The 20,961-nt window shown below is 40.6% G+C and overlaps 1 protein-coding gene across 3 annotated transcripts in view; it reads right to left on the bottom strand.

Annotated features, from left to right (window-relative positions):
* LOC149203441 (long chain base biosynthesis protein 1b-like) overlaps positions 1–20,961 on the bottom strand; it is a 248,230-nt gene that overhangs the window by 60,790 nt on the left and 166,479 nt on the right. For all 3 annotated transcript variants that reach the window (XM_089403433.1, XM_089403434.1, XM_089403435.1), the window contains exons 9-10: positions 7,172–7,312; positions 6,976–7,071 (exon numbers count right to left, since the gene is read on the bottom strand). In XM_089403433.1, coding sequence (XP_089259559.1) covers positions 6,976–7,071; positions 7,172–7,312 — 237 coding nt within the window. The remainder of the gene's footprint in view (positions 1–6,975; positions 7,072–7,171; positions 7,313–20,961) is intronic.

The following is a 20,961-nucleotide window of genomic DNA, read 5'->3' as shown; positions in this document are numbered from 1 at the left end:
ACACAATTTCTCACCTGGGCTTTGTCAAGCTTGCTTTAGCTAGCCTAGGTGCACACATTTCATATAGATTTTGTACTTTCTTCTCATATAATAAAATGGCTCAGTTCTGCGTAGTTTTTGGCTGAATTTGTGGGTGTCTAATTGCATGTTAAATCTTATGTGTTGCATGTGGAATTTTGCTTTGTTTATCACTGTCATTTCCTAGTAGGAATATTACAGTGGAATCAGAGCTCCAGTCTTGGCTCAGTCCTGGGGACACTTCTATGACCACAGAGGAAAAGTGTAACATTACGTACCGGAGGCAAAGATACAGGAGTCGGGAGAGGCAGTTGGAGATCACACCTGATGCTGAGATCCTAGAACAGGAGGTAGAGGAAATAGGCATGGTGGAGCCCAAGAGCAAAGAGGAGGCAGCATTTGATAGCCTCTTGAGGGCCCTAAATGACTTGGCCAGGGGACAGAAGGAGATGTTGGAAGAGATTAAGCAACAAAACTGGGACAAGGGCATTCACCAAGATTTCTTGTTTGGGGAAACTTCAGGGGCTTCCCACCAGTATGACCATCATTCCCCCTTGACTCACCCACACGCTTTTAGTGGGCCAACCAAGACTACATTGCCCACATTTTTGCCCTCAGGAGCAGGTGAGCAGGTTGGTCAAGATGATATGCCTATGGGAGAATATTTTCGGGAGTGGCAGTCTATGGGGGAGGATTTTCGAGCTGCGCTATCCTTCCAGGATTTCTGCCAGCTCAAGCAGAATGACAAGGGCAAGGGCATAGGGGCTCAGGCATGTAGAATTCGGAGTTGCAACATACTATTGGGAGGATGTATCTCCCCACTTTTGATGGGTCATCCAAGTGCACGGCTAGGGCATGGGTAGAGAAGTTGGACACATACTTTCAGCTTAGTCGGATGACTGAGGTGGAAGCCATCAAAATGGCTACCTTACACTTGGAGGGGGCAACACATGATTGGTGGTTCCATGGGTTGACCACACTAGGGCATGCTAGCGTGACTTCCTACGAGGACTTCACATGGAGGGTTGTGGAGCATTTTGATAGGAGGGATCCAGAGGCACATTTCAGAGAGCTGACACAGCTCACGCAGATAGGCAACCCCGAGCACTACATATTGGAGTTTTTGAGCGTATCAGTGATGGTGTCAGACTTGTCAGATGCCAAGAGGGTCTATACCTTTGTTAAGGGCTTGATTGAGCCTCTATGTGGGCTAGTGAGGTCCCGCAAATCCACCACTTTACAGGAGGCAGTATCTTGCGCCAGCGATTTGCAGGATGCAATTACCAAGGCTAGGGTACTAGCTCCACCATGACCTTCTTACCCACAAAGGGGTCGTGACACTAGGCCTCCTCCATAGCAAGACATTCAGGAGCATGGGTAGTTCGACGATGAGACCTAGAGAGACCTCTGTAGGAGGAAGTTGTGCTTCACTTGCCAAGAGCCATGGGCACCAAGGCACAGGTGTACCAAGGGAAAGGCACACTACATAGAGGTGTTTTCTGATAGTGAGCCAAAGGATGATGTAGAGCAGGAGATGGGCGTTGGTGATGATGAACCACAGGTGACAAGAGGAGGAGGAGGAGGAGGCCCACCACCCCCACCAGGAGGAGTTCCTTTCTTGCCTGCAGTAGGAGTTATCGCTTCACTTTGGGGAGTGTCAAAGTACCTCACTTTGAGGATCAGGGGCACTTTGCAGCGACAACGTGTTTCAGTGCTAGTAGACAGTCTGGCAACCTACAATATCGTAGATGCCCAGATGGTGGAGAGGAGGGGCATACACACAGAGTCCTTTGAGGGCTTCTTCGTCTTGGTGTCAGGAGACCATACCATGTAATGTACTAGATACGTTTCCGAGATGACAGTGGTGATGGGGAACTATTCGATGACAAACCATTTCTTTGTCGTTGATGTTCCTGACACCAATGTGGTGCTTGGTGTTCAGTAGCTCTACCCTCTGGGGCGCGTTACCACTGATTGGCAGAAATTGGAGATGCAGTTCACAGGGCTAGATGGAAGCTAGTTTTGTTGAGAGGCATGCACTCATATCCCCCAATAGACAGTGTCAACGCACAGGATGGAGGCAGACTTGAGACAAGGCGATATAGAGTGGGTTGTAGATCTCAGGATATCTAATGCAGGGGGCGGGCCCAAACCACCACACTCAAACATCTAGGCCATTCTATACAAGTACCCAACCGTGTTTAGAGACATCCCACCGAGGTGACCACCTGACAGGGGTACAAGCAATCATCACGACCCCATATAGACATCCCAAGGCCTATCGGGATGAGATTGAGCGAGCTATCCAAGAGTTTTTGGCATTGGGGTACATTAGGCCCAACACTAGTCCCTTCGCTTTATCAGTTGTTCTGGTGAAGAAGAAGCATGGTACGTTGTGGATGTGCATTGACTACAAAGCTCTTAATAAGAAGACGTTGAAGAACCATCACATCATCCCCCGCATATATGAGCTTATGGATGAGCTTAGAGGAGCCAAGTACTTCTCTAAGATAGACTTACGTTTGGGATACCATCAAATTCGGGTGAGAGATCAGGATATCCCTAAGACAACTTTAAGGTGTTAAAATGGCCACTTCGAGTTTTTAGTTATGCTGTTTGGGCTGACAAATGTACCTACTACTTTCTAGTCTTGCATGAACCATGTGTTCCACAAGCAGTTGCACAGGTTCATGTGGGTGTTCTTTGAAAGCATATTGATTTACATCATTACATGGGAGGAGAACCTACAACATTTAGAGGAGTTTCTATGTATTTTGGGGGGGGCGGCAGTTTTATACAAAGTTGTCCAACTGTCAGATTGGGTTGACTGAGATGCTCTACTTGGGGCACATTATTGGAGAGGATGGAGTGCGAGTGCATGAGGAGAATATTAGAGCCATCTGGGACTAGCCAGTTCCCCGAAATGTGACTGAGTTGAGGGGATTTGTGGGCATTTTCACATACTATAGGAAGTTCGTACAGGGCTTCTCACAGCTAGCAACACCCCTCACAGACTTGACTAAGAAGGTGGCATTTGCATGGGTGGACAGGATACAGGCAGCATTTGAGCACCTCAAGAAGATGATGAGCAGTTGTCCGTTGTTGGCTTTGCCTGATTTTACACAGCCATTCACCTTGGAGGGTGATGCATCAGGTGAGGGCATTGATGTAGTGTTGTCACAGGGAGGCCACCCGATAGCTTCTGAGAGTCAAAAGCTTCTCAATCATGAGAGGTTGTACTCTATCTACAACAAGGAGATGTTGGCCATTATGCATGCATTGCCCAAATTCTGACAGTACTTGGTGGGAAAGTTGAAACAGGTTCAAAGTGAAAGACTAATCATAACAATGCTCACCACTTCTTGGAGCAAAAGGGCCTCAATGAGAAGCAACAGAAGTGGGTCAACAAGATTCAGATCTATGATTTTGACATAGAATATGTCAAGGGAAAGTAGAACATAGTGGCAAATGCCATATCTAAGACTCTCGCAACACTTTCACTCATGAGCATCTGCCATGATTGGAAGGCGCAGCTTTTCATGGAGTACTCCAAGGATCGACAAGCATGTGAGATCTTGAATGGTACTCATGGGGATGAGCGCTACCAGTGATGGATGATGTCATTTACTAAAAGGGGTGCATATATCTAGTACCTGGTTCACAGTTGAGGGGGAAGATTCTCATGCAACACATGATTCGCCACTATCAAGACATTAGGGGTTCCTGAAGACTTACAGGACAGTTAGGGAGCGCTTCACTTGGAGGGGCCTCAAGGGGGATGTGTTGAGGCATGTGTAGGAGTGTGAGGCCTGCTAAAGGAACAAGGGGGAGTTGACTCATCCCGTTGGGTTACTGCAGTCACTTCCCATTCTTGAGAGGAACTGGAAGAGCATTTCGATCGACTTCATCACAAGACTTCCCATGGTGTTAGGTTGTGATTGTATATATGTAGTGGTGGACCGGTTGACGAAGTATGCCCACTTCTTTGCTATTCCCACCAGGTAAACTACTTGGCAAGTTGTGTAGCTATTCTTCAAGGATATTTTCAGGTTGCATGGTCTCCCCAACACCATAGTCAGTGAACGGGATAGTCACTTCATGGGGGCATTTTGGCAGGAGCTCTTCAGGTTGGTGGGCACAGAGCTCACTCCCAGTGTCTGCTACCACCCTCAGGCAGATGCATAGACCGAGATAGTTAATAAGTGGTTGGAGAAGTATTTGCAGAACTATGTGACAGGACAGCAGCGAGCTTGGATGAGATGGTTGCACCCGGGAGAGTATTGCTACAATACTACCTACCATATGTTTATTGGTATGTCACCTTTTCGTGCTTTGTATTGATATGATGCGTTATCTTTCACTGACCTTGTTTATTGAGACAGCAGGGCCCCAAGGGCCAAAGATTGGATACAAGAGAACCAAAACATCCTTAATGCTCTCAAAGACAATTTGCAAATACTCCAAAATCAGCAAAAAACTTATGCAAACAAGCAGAGGGTTGAAAGACATTTTGAGGTGGGGGACTTGGTTTTCTTGTGTCTCCAACCATACAAATAGACCACGCTGAAGCAAAAGGGGGCCGAGAAGTTACAACCACGTTTCTACGGGCCCCACAGGGTGATCAAGAGGATTGGAGAGGTGGCATATGAGTTGGAGCTTCCACTTGGAAGCAAGGTACACAATGTCTTTCATATCTCATACCTCAAGAAGGTATCGGGACAACATGTGACAACAGCTACCGAGCTACCCTCGTTGCATGATGATAGGCATTTGGTTCTTGAGCCTGAGGCTATTTTGGATACCAGAGAGAGGAAATTCAGGAGCAGAGTTATTAAGGAATTTTTAATGAGTTGGAAAAACTTGTCTCGTGAAGATACCACTTGGGAGGGTGAACAGATAGTCCAACACCCATTACTACAGTTGGTTGAGGGCAAGCAACATTTTGGCGGGGAGGACTGTGATATTCCACTTAGCAAATATTGCTAAGTGAAAAGAAATTTGCTCAATTTTGACATTTTTGGCTCACAACTTAGGAAGAGTGGGTTAGGAGGACCCAACTTGGCAATTTTTATTTGATGTGGCTCCAACATAGGAGAAAGGAAGGAAAATCAAACTTCTAGTGGGAAGTGGGGGCCACCCAAGAGGAACACGCAGCCCTTAGAGAAAGGAGTACTTGTGGAAGAGAGAGAGGGAAAGAGGTCGATGTATGGGGCCCACTTGGTGAAGGGGAAGCTCAAGGATAAATAGGACAAGAAGACTTCATTTGGGAGATTTTGAACCTTTAACAAACAAACTCACCTATGCTTGATTTGTTGAGCCAAGTCTACAAGTGTTGTTCAACACATGAGATTTCCAAGGGGAAATCCCAACTCTTTTTTCGGTGGACTTCGAGTGCCACCCAAGGGGAGCCATTGTTGCATTGTGGAGTTATTTCGAAGGGTTTTCTACAGGTGAACTCAGGTTATTCTGGAGCAAACTAAGCGCAGAAAGGGACCATGCACTTTTGAGGCGAGTGAGCTACAGAGCAGCACTATTTCCAGGAATTTAGGAGCATATTCCCTGGGGGTCTAACAACATTTTTGCAGAGGTTTGACTGGAAGTTGTAGGGGCTATACTAAAAGCCTAATTTTCTTCTCCTGGGCTTGTGCAAAAGTAACTAGACTGGGCCTTCACAGTCATTTGTGAAGGCCACTAGTTGTGGGGGCTTGAACCGGGATTTTGGGGCTGAGTTGGCTTGGAGATATAAGGCAATATTGGGTGAGATTACCCAGCGTTTTGGAGGTCTTGAGCAGCAGTATTTCTTGGTGGTTCGAATTACCCAGCTGATTGAGGAGCATACCATAATTCGGGGTAATTTCGGAGGTTGGAACTAGGCCCAACCCTTTCTGGGTCTTTGTGGGTTTGTTGAGGAGAGGCCAAGTCTAATTTCTCAGAACCTTCTGAGCACTCTAGAGGGGCCAAACAGCAGTCTCTTTCCAGCCAGCAGTTGTAGATTTCTAGGGCCAGAGCAAAATATGAACAGGAAGTGCTTCCTAGCATTCGGGCAACACAATTTCTCACCTGGGGTTTGTCAAGCTTGCCTTAGCAAGCCCGGGTGCACACATTTCATACAGATTTTGTACTTTCCTCTCATATAATAAAATGGCTCATTCTGTTCAGTTTTTGGCTGAATTTGTGGGTATCTCATTGCATGTTAAATTTCATGTGTTGCACTTAGAATTTTTCTTTGTTTATCACTGTCATTTCCTAGTAGGAATATTACACCTTTTGCTAAGGCTAGATATACCTGTCCTTTCAATGAACGTATTCTTGGAGTGTTTAGACATACTTAAAAGTACAGGAGCTATTTCAGTTAAACGTACAATTAAAAAAGCAGCTCATGGGTTATAACCCTGGTCCCACTATAAACAAAGAATATGTCAGAAAATAAAGATTTCAAACATAAAAGCACCTTACAGCAAAGGTCACTCTTATAGATGCTAGGAGTTGTGATTTCCGAGGTCAAACTATCACAAGGACCTTTTTGTTCTCCTTTAGAAAAATGTGAGCCGACATACTTTGTATTATAATTTATTGTTAATGCAAGAAGCAATTTTTCCAAAAAGTAATGCATAACACTATCTTCTGAGCTCTATTACCAGAGTGACCTATGTCTAAGGAAGCTCACTAAAAATGAAGGCATTAGCTATTAGAATTTAATGCAGTATTTCTTGCAAGCAACCCCATCAAGAGTATAAACATCAATAGTTTTGGATGAGACAATTTCTGCAGCAAGAAATATACTGATGGTTACACCTCCTTGAAAACATTTTGCTGGAATCCGCCACTATATAAACATTGAATTACCTGAACCTTCCTTTTCGATTTTTCCTTTTCATCAACTTAGATTCATTATGCAATTCCAGACTGCAGAACTGAGGGAAGATGAAAGTCAGATGATTCACAAAATAAGCATACCTGGTGATCAACAACTTTTGCACTTCCTGTACAAAAGCCTCCAGTAGTTGCCAAAGCATATCCCATACCAGCAGTTATAATATCAACTTTTTGAATCTGCATTCAGAATGTAACAGATATCATTTGGCACCAAAGCACTTGACTAGGACCACAATACATATACCGATTGAATTCTACTCTGGATTATAGTGTATACCGGAATTCCATAATGTTCTGTAAGACCTCTTCCAGTTTTACCCAGCACACCAAATGAGTTGCTTTCATCAACCAATACTCTGAACTTATACTTCTCTTTCAATCTTATAATTTCATCCAAGGGAACCATTTGACCTGAATTCTGCAATAAAATCAAGCAAACAAATTTCTCTAGCAGCAGAGCAACAAAATAATTAAAACAATTGCCTAAGTGAAAAAAACAGGTGAATTTCTAGGAATATTTCAGGAAAGACTATAGCAGTGCTTAATCAACAAACAAAGGTTTTATACTAGTTATACTATTAGCATTTTGGACAATGTGAATGTGATGAGCTTATTCCTTCCAAAGACTGAGTTCTCACAAATGACAAGAATATAGTGAATACTAAAGGACAAGATTGAGAAATAGCTAATCAATAAAGAACATTCAAAAGCTATGACAAAGAACGGATAATGTTAAGAGTAGTACCACTCAATAACTTTAGTCTTTCTGTTTAGAAGTCATTAATGTTTATCACACAAAATGTGTTAGAGCCATGTGACCAATGCAATGCAATGTTAGATATTGACGTTAGATGTTAGGAGTGTCATTAATATGTCATCTATGGTGATTCAATGAGGGTGAGAGAGATGTAGCATTGAATTGCAACATTATCAATGAAAATATTTCTTTTCTTTTCTCTCCACCATCCATGCAGCTTATTCTGCCACATGGTATCAAAGTACCACAAGACCCTCAGAGGCAATAATGAGTATTGTTGAGCCGAAGTTCATCAAAAATTATTCACATTTGGCATAAAGGGAAAGAGACACCATAAGAAATTGAAATGGAAGTTACGAACATGGAAAACCAGAAAGATTTTAAATTAAAGGAAAAGGCTATAAGGGTGTACAACATTGTTTTACAAAACTCAAATGAGATTATTGAATGGTAGATTTTGTTGCGTGAATCACAAAGCACAATTCATGGCAGACAGACCAAGAAGCAGTGAAATTTGGTTGCGTATAGGATAAATGATGGTCAGGAAAAGAATAAACAATTGGCCTGGGACACCCCAACACAGGTGTCAAAACACATCCTGCAGAAAGATGCAGCGAATGTGTCAATACAAGACTCTTAACTTGGAAAAGAGCAAAGCACAAAGAACAGGACCAAAGAGAAGTAGAAAACTTGCCAAGAAATTCATAGGTGCACACATCTACACACAAAACAAGCAAAGAAACAGATTTTTTCCAGTAAATAATAACACCCAGAAAAATTGCGGCATGCCTGCAACACATCTAGGGTGTGGAATCATAACACAAACACATGGAAAAAGAGAGGCTCATTTGTTTCTAATGCAAGCATGCATTATGGCAAGAAATACATGATGTACACATCATGTCCAATCAAACACTAACCCAAACAAAAGAACTACTATAAAAATAAACAAAAATGATCTATAATTCTCTAATCTCCTATGAGAAAGCATCATTAAATAAGCAAGTCAACAGAAGAAAATACAAGAAGCAGGAGCTCTGGGAATTATAGTGGTAAATACATCTTGAGCACAAGACACGATGTAATAGTGAGATCTCAGTGATTGGGTGGAAAATGACATTCATCCAAGTGTACGGGGTTCGAAGAGTACAAGGGGCAGCAAGGCAAGGATCTAGATCAACAAGTAAGAAGGACAGGTGTAAGATACCAGATTGTAACGATGTTCATTTTGTTAAAAATTTCTGAGCTTTTGTTTTGGATTTTCAATGATAAATTTCTTCAAAAATATTGTCTACACTCTGTTGTAGGTGCACTTCATAATTTTTATTTCTTGAGTAATGCCTTCAGTATTTATATGTACCAATCAACTTCCAAAAGACAAACATGCATTCCATTTATCAACTCAGAAATTTAAATTACCACTAATAAGTGACAATATAACTCAGAATAGTTTTTCTCATTGAAAATTTGAATACATAGCGAAGGAATCAGAGATTTGGAACCTAATATTTAGCGACAGCCATTAGCAAAGGTACACGGCTACCCCAGCAACGAGACAAGCATAGGATACTCTTACCAGTCAAATAAAATGAGTGCAGACTCCTCTAGTTAAGGAACTCGGCCCCTATTCAGCATATACCTTCAGTCACCAGCAAGTATAGTCCAACAAAACTCATCCAGGGTATGAGAATGATACTTCATCCCTTTTCCAGCAGAGCAAATCATTCAATAAAGGCCCAAATTTGGCACTTCGACCTCTAGAAATTAATGCCTTCAACTCACTGATTCGAATCTCCCTCTTTAAGTAAGATTTGAAAAGATTCTAACTTGGTAACTTGACCCTCCATCGTTTTCCCTTCAACCTAAAAGATGCAATAGAAAAAATACCCAATAAGTTAATAAATCAACTAATAACACCTGAGTACCTCAGTATGTCTTGTAAATCTTGTTCTCCATTGAAACTCAATGGTGATATCTATATGATTTCACTCTCAAATCCAACTAGGGTGTATAATTTCAACATCGAAGTCAGCTATGGTGGCTAGGGTTCCAAAGCCCTAATCTTCTCCTTAAGAATACTCTCCAAGAGCTCCTCTCCAAAACTCAAATACATGAATGAGGAGAGTCTACTCATTTTACTTCTTTTATAAACTTAGGGTCACCATTTTGCCTTCCTTTTTATTAAATTAGCTTTTATAAAGTCACTTTGTGATATTTCACTTTATAAATTTAATGTGACCTTTCACTTGCCTAGACAATATCACCCTTTCTCCTTTTTAGACTTTATAATGTTTTCCTTAGGTGATTTAAGTCCCCTTTATTAAATATTTCCCTGCTTTAGCCTATGGGAACCACATTAAGCTAGCAGACTCCGTCATAAGCTTCCTAAGTTTTTCAGGGACATTATTGTCCTCCCTACCAAGATTATGTTATGTAAAAAATTAATAGTTTTGTAATTATAGATTAATTAGGCAAAAGGGCAGGACCAGAAGATCATGCCCTTTCACCAAGAGGCACCCGAGGCAGTATATAAACCAGGGGGCCTTTTATGTAACAATGATCATTCAAGTTATTCATAAAAAATATATGGTTATTTAAATTACTGAGCATAGTTGCTCCATCTAGTATCAGAGCAGGTTCAATCCTCTAGTCGGGGTCCATAAAGATTGTGCTAAATTGTTCCATAAAACAGTCTTCCGTCCACTATTCCACACTAGGCCCACTCAATCATTCCCTATTTTGTCACTATCTTGTTGTCACCTCATTCTCACATTTTCCATTGTTCCTTCCCGCTGGAAACATTGTCGTCTCCCCTGTACTTCGGCCATTTCTTCCAACCTCTATCTTGTCGTCTGCAATGTTATTCCCCAATCTTCTTTTGTCACCATGTCGTGATTTCGGTTGGTCCGCTCACATATGGTCTGTAGGTCACTTGCCGCTGCCAAAATCTTGTCCCAGTTCGTCTACCTGTCGACATCCTGCAATCTTGTGTGCTTCATTGTTTTTGTTTCCATCTGCCACAATCCACTAGTCGGGTCCCCATCGTATTCATCGTAATCAACTAACATACGTCACCTGTGGTCAACTGTAGCATCTTTTGAAATCAACAAATTATACGTTTGGAAATCAATGACGATGGTTGATTTTAATTAAAAACTGATAGATCATGAGAATACGGTTACCGGACATTCTAATGAAATCAAGGAGCTCCAGGATACAACGAAGAGAATAGAGAATCAGCTCGAGCAGAATCACAATGAATTTAAAAAGGATCGTGCAATTCTTTCAAATAAGTTGGATCGAAATCATAATGCAGCATTACTAGCTCATAATCAAGCAATGGTGATGTTGAACTGTATTTGTGAAAAGTTGAAAATTACACCTGATCAACTACCCTAGAATAATGAAGCTACTCAACATCCAGATTCTTCGGATACATCAAACTCATCAGACTCACATCAGATCCCCAGGTCTCCAAAAGCATCTTCTATGCCCAATCAACAAAATAGTAACACAAATTTACAAAATATGCAATGCTAGAATCAATACTCAAATATGCAGATCTTGAATCAATACCCCTTCTTCACTCCACCAGCTGCTACATATCAACAAAGAGCAAAACTTGAGCTCTCCAAATTTAACGGTAACGAGAAATATAATGTTGCATGGTTGAAAAAAGGAGAAGTATTCTTCAAAATTTACGATATTGACAATGATGATGAAAAGATCAGGCATGCATCCATGCAAATGGAAGGCAAAACATATAATTGGTGTATGTGGTGGAAAAAAACAACACAAGTTATCAGTTGGAAGAAATTCAAAAATGCATTCTTTAAGAGGTTCCAAGGTGTCAAAGAAGAAGAGTTCTTCGCAACACTCACCAAGCTGCAACAAAAAGGAGATGTGGACGAATACATTAGAGAATGGGAAACTCTAGCTACACGAGTACCTGGGTTGTCAGAGACTCGTCTTATTCAATAATACATCATGGGACTTAAACCACATCTCCAGGTGGAGCTTAAACTTCATGACATCACTTCTATAGAAGAAGCAAGACAGGAATAAAAAGCTACAGAAAAGAAGCTCGAAGGGATACAGTGTCCAAAAGTTGAAAGAGTATATTCGAGATGAAGATTTCCCCAAACTATTAACACGGATAATACAAAATATGTTCCACCACATCTACGTGAAGGAGGAAAAACTAATTTGGAAAAGCAAATAATGAAAGAAGGTAAGTGCAAACGTTGTGGCGAAAAATGGGATTCTAAACATAAATGTGCTGAGTGAAAAGAGACTAAGATCATGTATACATCTGAAGCAACCAATGATTCAAATAGTGAAGAATCATACGTAGAAGAAGTTGAATATTCTCCACAATTTTCTCCAAAATCAGATAACGAGAATATTCCACTAGTGTCATTATCGGCCATGACAGGTATATCTCAACCCCAAACAATAAAGTTAAAAGGACATATCAAAAAGAGCAATGCAATGATTCTAACAGATACCAGCAACATCGACAGCTTTTTGAACTCAAATATGGCAAAAAGGCTCAACATTTTCTCATATTCCATGCCCAACATGAAAGTGATGGTAGCTGACGAAAAGAAAATTGAAAAAGAAGGAAAATGACATAAAGTCAAATTGCAGATTCAAGACTACAATCTAGAATCTTTATTCTACATTGTACCATTAGGAGGAGTGGATGTCGTCCTAGGTATCCAATGGCCACAAACCCTATGCACTTACTCTACCAACTATCAAAAGCAATTTATAAAGATTAGAATCAAATTGTATCGTCATACTAGATGATGAAGCTGATATGGAAGGGAGCACCAGCGTATGTAGTGCAGTGTCATCAAATGGAGATGTTGGCTTTAGCCTTTAACATTAGTTAGCGAAGAAACACTTGAAGTTCAAGAGCTACCACCTGAAATTCAAAAACTAATTCAAAAACAAAAAAAGGTGTTCCAAGATCTTCCTATGAAGATGCAACCTAAAAGAGAAATCCAACACATAATCAAAGTCAAATCAGGGTCAAACCTTGTCAATATCAAGCCCTATAGATATCCACATCATCAAAAAACTGAAATCGAACGATTAGTCCAAGATCATTTGAAGTGTGGAATCATCTCAAAGAGTAGAAGCCCCCCTTGTGATGCTCCAGTGGTTCTAGTCCGAAAGGACGGATCCTTTAGACTATGTGTAGATTATCGAGGACTGAACAAGGTAATGATTAAGAACAAGTTTTTGATCCCCTTTATAGATGAAAACCTAGATGAACTTCATGGAGCAAAATATTTTTCAAAATTGGACTTGATATCAAGAAAATACCAAATTAGAATAAGGCTAGACATAGCAAAGACTGCTTTTCGAACACATGAAGGTCATTCTGAATTTCAGGTAATGCCCTTCGGATTAACTAATGCTCTAGCAACCCTCCAAGCTACCATGAATGAGGTATTTCGTCCGTATTTAAGGAAGTTTGTGTTAGTGTTCTTTGACGATATTCTAATTTATAATAAAACCTGGAAGGAGCATCTACAACATCTGGAGCAAGTTTTCACTATATTAGAAGAACATCAGTTCTATGCAAAGATGTCCAAGTGCACCTTTGGAAAAGAAGAGGTAGAGTACCTCGGACACAATATCCAAGGAAGGAGTAAAAGTAGATCCTAATAAGATTAGGGCTATAAAAGAATGGCCCAAACCAGTTAGCATTTCCAAATTAAGAGGATTTTTAGGGTTGACTAGGTACTATCGAAGGTTTATTAAAAGTTATGCCCATGTAATCGCACCCCTAACAAACATTCTAAAAAAGAACTCATTTCGATGGGATGATGAGGTAGAAAAGTGTTTTGAAGAATTAAAGCAAATTATACCTAATGCACCTGTATTGGCAACTCTAGACTTTTCCAAGCCATTTGTAATTGAACGTGATGCTTCAGGATTTGGCATAGGAGCAGTGTTAATGCAGGATGGTCACCCAATCACGTCTAAAAGCAAGAAGCTCAACAAGCGAGAACATCTCAAGTCTACATACAACAAGGAAATGCTCGCCATTATGCACGCATTAGCCAAGTGGAGACAATATCTATTGGGAAGTAAATTCTTAATATGAACAAACCATAATAGTCTTCAACACCTCCTCCAGCAGAAAACACTCTCTACAGAACAACAAAAATGGATCGAAAAAATTGTTGCCTTCGACATGGATATATTACATAAGAAAGGGAAAGACAACGTAGTAGCTGATGCTTTGTCCAGGAAAGACAAAGAATCATCATTACTTGCAATTTCAGTTGTTGTCCCAGAATGGCTTAACGAAATTCGAAGTGAGTATGCAAAAGATCCCAAAACAAGAGTTATAATCAAAAAGCCTCCTCATAATTCAAAATATGAATGGAAAATAGAATTTTGTGGTTCAAGGGGAGAATTTACCTAAGCCCAAATTCTAAATTTACAGCCAACGTTCTCAAAGAGTCCCATGATTCACTATTAGTGGGACATGTGGGTTTATTTAAAACCTACTATAATGCACACCAATCATTTTTATGGAAGGGAATGAATAATCATATTCAAAAATATGTAGAAGAATGCAATAAATGTTAGAGAAATAAAAATGAGAACATTATGACCCCCGGGTTGCTCCATCCCTTAAATGTTCCAAATCAGAAGTAGGAGGAAATATCAATGGAATTTATCGAATGATTACATGTGTCTAATAGCAAGGACAAAATTCTCATAGTAGTCGACAGACTCACTAAGTATGCACACTTCATTGGAATGAGGAAATCAAACTCAGCAAAACAAATCGTCGAGATATTTTGCAAGAATGTCTACAAATTACATGGGTTTCCCAAGGTCATTGTTAGCGATAGAGACACCAAATTCAAAATTAATTTCGGGAAAGAATTTTTCAAAGATATAGTAACCTACCTCAACATGAGTTCAGCATACCATCCTCAAACAAATGGTCAAACAGATGTTGTCAATAAATGTTTAAAAGCCTACCTATATTGTTATGCAACAGACAAACAAAATAAGTGGGCTCAATGATTACATCTCGCCAAATGGTGGTACAATTCCACTTACCACACTTTAGCAAAAATGACTCCATTTCAAGCTTTGTACGGTTACAAACCTCCTAAATGGAAGGACCTTGCCATTATGGAGACAAAAAGTCCAATAGTTAAAGTTCAATTAGAAGAAACCCAAAAGGTCGTCCAAGCACTAAAGTAAAATTTAAATATTGCAAGAAATCATTTTAAGTAGTAGGCTGACTAAAACAAAGAAGAGAGAGAATTTGAAGTTGGAGAATGCATATTTGTTAAACGTCAGCCTTACAAGCAGTTATCCTTAAAACAAAAGGGAAAAAACAAATTGGCACCAAAATTCTATGGACCATACCAGATTTAACAAAAAGATCAGCCAAGTAGCATTTAGCTCAAGTCTTCATGATAAAAGTCGTGTTCACAACATTTTCCATGTATCTTACCTTAAAAAGGCACTTGGCAAACACTTATCAGCACAAACAACACTTTCGACAATAGATGACGAAGGGAGAATCATTTTAGAACCAAAAAGTTTCGTCTCCACAAGGGAAAAGAAGTTGCAATCACAAGTAATCAAGGAATACATGATTAAGTGGAAAGACCTACCAAAAGAAGAAGCTTTTTGGGAGACAGAAGTATCTCATCAACAACACTTGTCGTTACATATGCTTTGAGGACAAAGCATCTTTTCGAGAGGAAGGAAATGTTATGTAAAAAATTAATAGTTTTGTAATTATAGATTAATTAGGCAAAAGAGCACGAACAGAAGATCATGCCCTTTGACGAAGAGGCACCCAAGGCGGTATATAAGCCAGGGCCCTTCTACGTAACAATGATCATTCAAGTTATTAATAAAAAAAATCTATTTTTGTCAATTATTGAGCATAGTTGCTCCACATTACTTGCCCTCAAGAAATTCCAATTCAAGATGTTTGAGCACCTATTCACCTTCCCAGGTAGCATCTTCTACCAACAAATCTTTCCACTTTACCAAGTACTCCTTGATTGTCCTGTTCCATAGCTTCCTCTCCCTTGTATCTAGGATCTTTTCAAGAACCAAGATCAATTCTCCTTCCTCATCCAATGGTGGGAGTTCTGTGGAAATAACAACATGTTGCCCCAAGGCCTTTTTGAGGCACGAGACATGAAAGACGTGAATTTTACATCCTTTTGGAAGCTCGAGTTCATAGGCCACTTCTCCTACTCGTCTCAAAATCTTGAATGGCCCATAGAACCTGGGTTTTAGGGTTTTTCCCCCTTTGTTTTCAGTGATGATTGTCTGTGGGGCTGAAGACGGAGGTACACCATATCTCCCACTTCAAAGTTGCGCTCCACCCTATGCTTGTCTGCATACAGTTTTTGTTGATTCTGAGCCATATGTAGATTGTCCTTGAGAATTTTTAAAATGTCCTGGCTCTCCTTAATCCAGCCTCTAGCCAGTGGTGCCCAATTGTCCCCAAATATCCTGCCTACAAATGTTGGAGCGTCATACCCATATAATGCTTTGAAGGGAGTCATGCCAATGGACATGTGGAAAGTGGTATTGTAGCAATGCTCTCCCAGATGCAACCACTTTACCCATGCCTTTTGTTGGTTAGTTACATAATTCCTAAGATACCCTTCTAAACAATTGTTGACTATCTTTGTTTGCCCATCAGTCTGTGGGTGGTAGCTGGTGCTCAGAGTTACCTCAGTCCCCACAAGTCTGAAAAGCTCCTGCTAGAAGCCGCCCATGAACCTGCTATCTCTATCACTGACAATGGTTTTCAGTAACCCATGTAATCTGAATACCTCCTTGAAAAATAGCTTGGCCACCTACAAAGCTAAATATTTTGATGATATGGCAAAGAAATGAGCAAGTTTTGTGAGTCGATCTACCACCACATATATGCAATCTTTGCCCTACACCAGAGGTAAGCCAATGATAAAGTCCATGGAAACGCTCTCCCATTTCTGCTTCGAGATTTTTTAAGGGTTGCAGTAAACCTGCTGAATGAGTGTGTTATGTCTTGTTTTGCTGGCAAATGTTGTACTCCCTCACAAATCTCAGCACATTCATCTTGAGGCCTTTCTAGGTGAACCTCTCCCTAATCTTCCTGTAGGTATTTAGATATCTTGGATGTCCTGCAAAGGGTGAGTTGTGAGTTGCCTACAGAATTCTCTCTTTGAGTTTTGATTCAAGCACGAGATAGATCTAGCCCTTGTAGTAAATAATGCCATTCATAACCCAATACTTATCATCACAGATCAACCCCTTGAGTATCTCACAACCAAATTTATTCTTTGAATACTCTACCAACAACAGCGACTTCCAATCTTTTTCCATCTCTATGAGTGAGAAAGTGGGTGGCATCCTCGATAGAGCGTCAGTCACTATGTTGTTTTTACCCTTCACGTACTCTATCTCGAAGTCATCCTCCTACAACTTACTTATCCACTTTTGTTGCCTCTCACTCAATTATTTTTGTTCCATGAGGAACCTCAGGCTGTTGTGCTATGTTTTTACCTTAAATCAGTTCCCCACCAGATACTACCTAAATTTGGCCAATGCATGCATTATGGCCAACATCTCCTTGTCATAGATCGAATAGTGCAACTCATAATCTCTGAGCTTGCGACTTTCGAACACTATGGGGTGTTGATTCTACATAAGAACTGCTCCTATCCCTGTCCTCGAAGCGTCGCATTCCAGCACGAATGGTTGGGTGAAATCTGGTAAAGCAAGCACAGGGCATGTGCTCATCACCTCCTTCATCCTCTCGAATGTTTCCTATGCATTTTCTGACCAGATGAAAGCTCCCTTCTTGGTGAGGTCAGCAAGGGGAGTTGTTAACTACGAAAGCCCCTTAACAAATTTCCTATAATAAGTACATCGACCAAGGAAGCTCTTCAATTCTGTAACATTCTTTGGGGTGGGCCACTCAATGATTGCCCATATTTCCCCTGATGCACCTATACCCCACCATGACAAATCACATGCTAAAGATAGAGCATATCAGTCATGCCAAATTCACACTTGGAATCCTTTGCATATAACTCCTCCAAAATTCCCAACACCTCGTCCAAGTGCCTCAAGTGGTCTTCCCATGTCTTGTTGTAGACCAATATGTCATCAAAGAAGACCAACAAGTACTTCCGCAACTGCTTATTGAACACATGGTTCATATAGGATTGGAAAGATGCAGGAGCATTGGTTAGCCCAAATGGCATAACCAAAAACTTGTAGTGTGCATAGTGGCACCTAAAAGTTGTCTTTGAGATGTCTTTGAGATGTCTTACTCCTGAACATAAATCTAATGATAGACAAAACAAAGATCAATCTTCAAAAATATTTAGTCCCTTTCAAGTCATCGATCCTGGGAATAGGATATTGGTTCTTAATTGTTTTCTTGTTGAGAACCTAGTAGTCTATACACATCCACAAGGTGTCGTCCTTCTTCTTAGCCATCACTACCAAAGAAGCAAACGGACTAGAGCTTGATCAGATATGGCCCAACCTCAACAACTCCTTTATGGCCTTCTCTATCTCATCTTTATAAACCTTGGGATGTTGAAAAGGAATGGTTATTACTACCTGCACACCCTCCTCGAGCAACCTCTGTCTAGTGGTCTACCTAGAGGAATGTCAGCAAAAACTTTTTGATGTTTACAAAGTAATCCTTGAATGTCATCTTAGTGTTGTCGTGGCTGCTCTGCCTGCTTGTTATCTGTAATAAGGCACTCTACTACCCACTCAATATTGCCTCACCTCAAGACTGTCTCCATGTGGTTAGATGAAACTAGCTTTGGTGGGAACTGATGCATGGCCCTCAAAACTACCCTCCTACCATCTACAGGGTCATTAAAATCCATTTACATGTTCCACTGGTTCGTGGTATACTTCTCGATGTAGTAAAGCCACTGACAACCCAACACCACATTAGTGTCTGGTACATCCATCACAAAGAAGTCCTTTGTCACTGTATAGTTACCCATGGTGAGTTGTAATTTGGGGATGTATCTGTTACAGTCCATTTGATGTTTCCTGGGAATGACAATTATAAATCCATCGAACTCCTGAGTAGGAATCCCTCTCTGCTCCACCATCTCTGCATCTATAAAATTGTGGGAAGCCCCATTGTCAATCAATATTGTCACCTTGTGCCCTGCTATAACCCCTCTGACTCTGAAGGTGTGATATCTAGGGAATCCTAACATAGAGGCAATAGTAGGAGCTTTTCCCTCTGCATGTGAAGACTTGCCCCCAGCTGTCTGGTGCATCTATCCCTGTACTGGCTCCTCATCCCCATCATCACTATCACTTTACGAATATACCTCAATGTAGTCGCCTTTCCAGCACACTTGTGCCCTGGTGCCCATGGCTCCTGACAGCTGAAACAAAGTTTCTTCTTCCTTAGCTCTTTATGGGTCTCCTCATCCATCTTCGGCTTCCTGATAAACTCCTTCTAAAAGGGCTTGACTTCTTTTCCCATTTGGGGGAAGGAAGGTTAGGAGTGAATTTATTCTTGGAAGCGACAATTAGTAAGTACCTAGTTTTGTTGATAGTCACACGAAAAGTGGTGGGTTCAAAGCCTTTGACCCATCCACGTAGAGGTTTTGCCAACCCCTCTACAAAAATCATCACCAATCTGGCCTCTAAGATGTCTGTGACCATGACTGCCATCCTCTAAAACTCTGCAATATAAGCCTTCGGACTACCTGTCTGCTTGAGTTGTGCCAGCTCTCTAAAATGAAGCTTTGAAATTTGAATCCTTCTTCTCAAACCACTCAATAAGTCTTTGAGTTAACTTTGTGTATGAGGTGATGTTGCTATGGCCCATAGTCACCAACACATGGTACCAACTCTCATGGGCCTCACCATCCAAGTGCAAGGTGGCTAGTTTGATAGCTTCCTCCTTTGTCATCTAATGCAGCGAAAAGTCCAATATCTGTACCCATGATCAACAACCCATCAAAACAGGGGATGGTCACCTTCCCTAACGTTTTTTATAGCTCTCGATTCTCCCTTGGGACCCTCTAAAATGGTTTAGGCCTGCGCTTCAACTGAAGGTGCCAGAAATCAATAAAATTCATAGCAGCACGGAAATCCCATCCCAGAGCTTGGTACTGCTCCATATAATCTGCATAAGGGATCCCAAAATTAGCCTGCTCTATTACGTCCTTTATTGCCTCCTATACAAACTGAGGCATATTGGGTCTAGACATTTTACTAGCAGTGTGTGAATGGCTCTACAAATGTGTACCTCCTTCAAACAATTGAAACGTCTAGTGGGACATCACCTCTAATTGAGTGTTTTGAGCAATGTAAAAGTTAATTTCTTGTATTCACTTGGACTCCAGGCATTTTTTGGACGTCAAGTCACCTTTTTGTAAGGATCAAATTGGGGGGGAGGTGTTGAGAGCCTCATCTATAAATACAAGGCTCGCTCTCCTCCCAAATTGTTTTGAATTGTTGAGATCATTATGCCATAAAGAGAATATTTTCATGAAAAAGCTTTGGTGTTGACATTGGAGTCCCTTTTTCTTGGTTGTTCTAAATAATTTTCAAAGACAAATTTTTTATTAATTCAAGACTACTACAAGGCTAGCAAGATTGATCCATTTAAAGGGCAACTTTGTCACTTGGAGACGGATGTCTAGGGTTTTTTTCTCTCACTTCCCTCATGTTGGTCGAAGGTAAGAATTAAATCTCCTTCTTAGGCTATAACTAAGGTTTCTCAACAAGGGTTTCATTTTATTTCATGTTGTAATTGACCTTGTGGTTGAAGGATTTCCCCTTGAGAAGGATCCCTTCAAGTAGGACTTGGTTTCATATCTTGTTTTGATTAGACAAAGAGGTAATTCAACTTATGAGGTTCTACCTCTTTGCCCTAATCCACAAGCATTGGGCAACCAACTTAAGAGGGGCATCTATCTTGACCCTAATAGCACTACTGGAGATAGTGGAAATAAGGCACTTAAGCCCTAATCCAACAACCAACCAATTTTTACAATCATCCTTTTATTTATTTATATTGTTCAAAAAAAACTAAAAAGAGGAAGATAGAAGAACAAAATAAATAAATAAACAAAGAAAAAAAAATTAACCATCAAAAATAGCAAGTAATCCATCGATTTCTCGTCTAGGAAAAAGTTAACAGACTACATTTTTTAGTCTAGGCTTTTTTCTTGGAAATAGTGCCATAATGAAGCTCCAAAGGCCTAAGGAAAACAACCCTCTTATTTTGAGCAATTCAAGATCATCTATATTTGAGA

Source organism: Pinus tabuliformis, chromosome 2_1 (genome assembly GCF_031772625.1).
Source record: "Pinus tabuliformis cultivar Carrire ecotype Pingquan chromosome 2_1, CPIR1, whole genome shotgun sequence".
Lineage (NCBI taxonomy): Eukaryota > Viridiplantae > Streptophyta > Pinopsida > Pinales > Pinaceae > Pinus > Pinus tabuliformis.
Note: the sequence above shows the minus strand (reverse complement) of the source record. Positions and strands in the feature narration are given on the sequence as shown.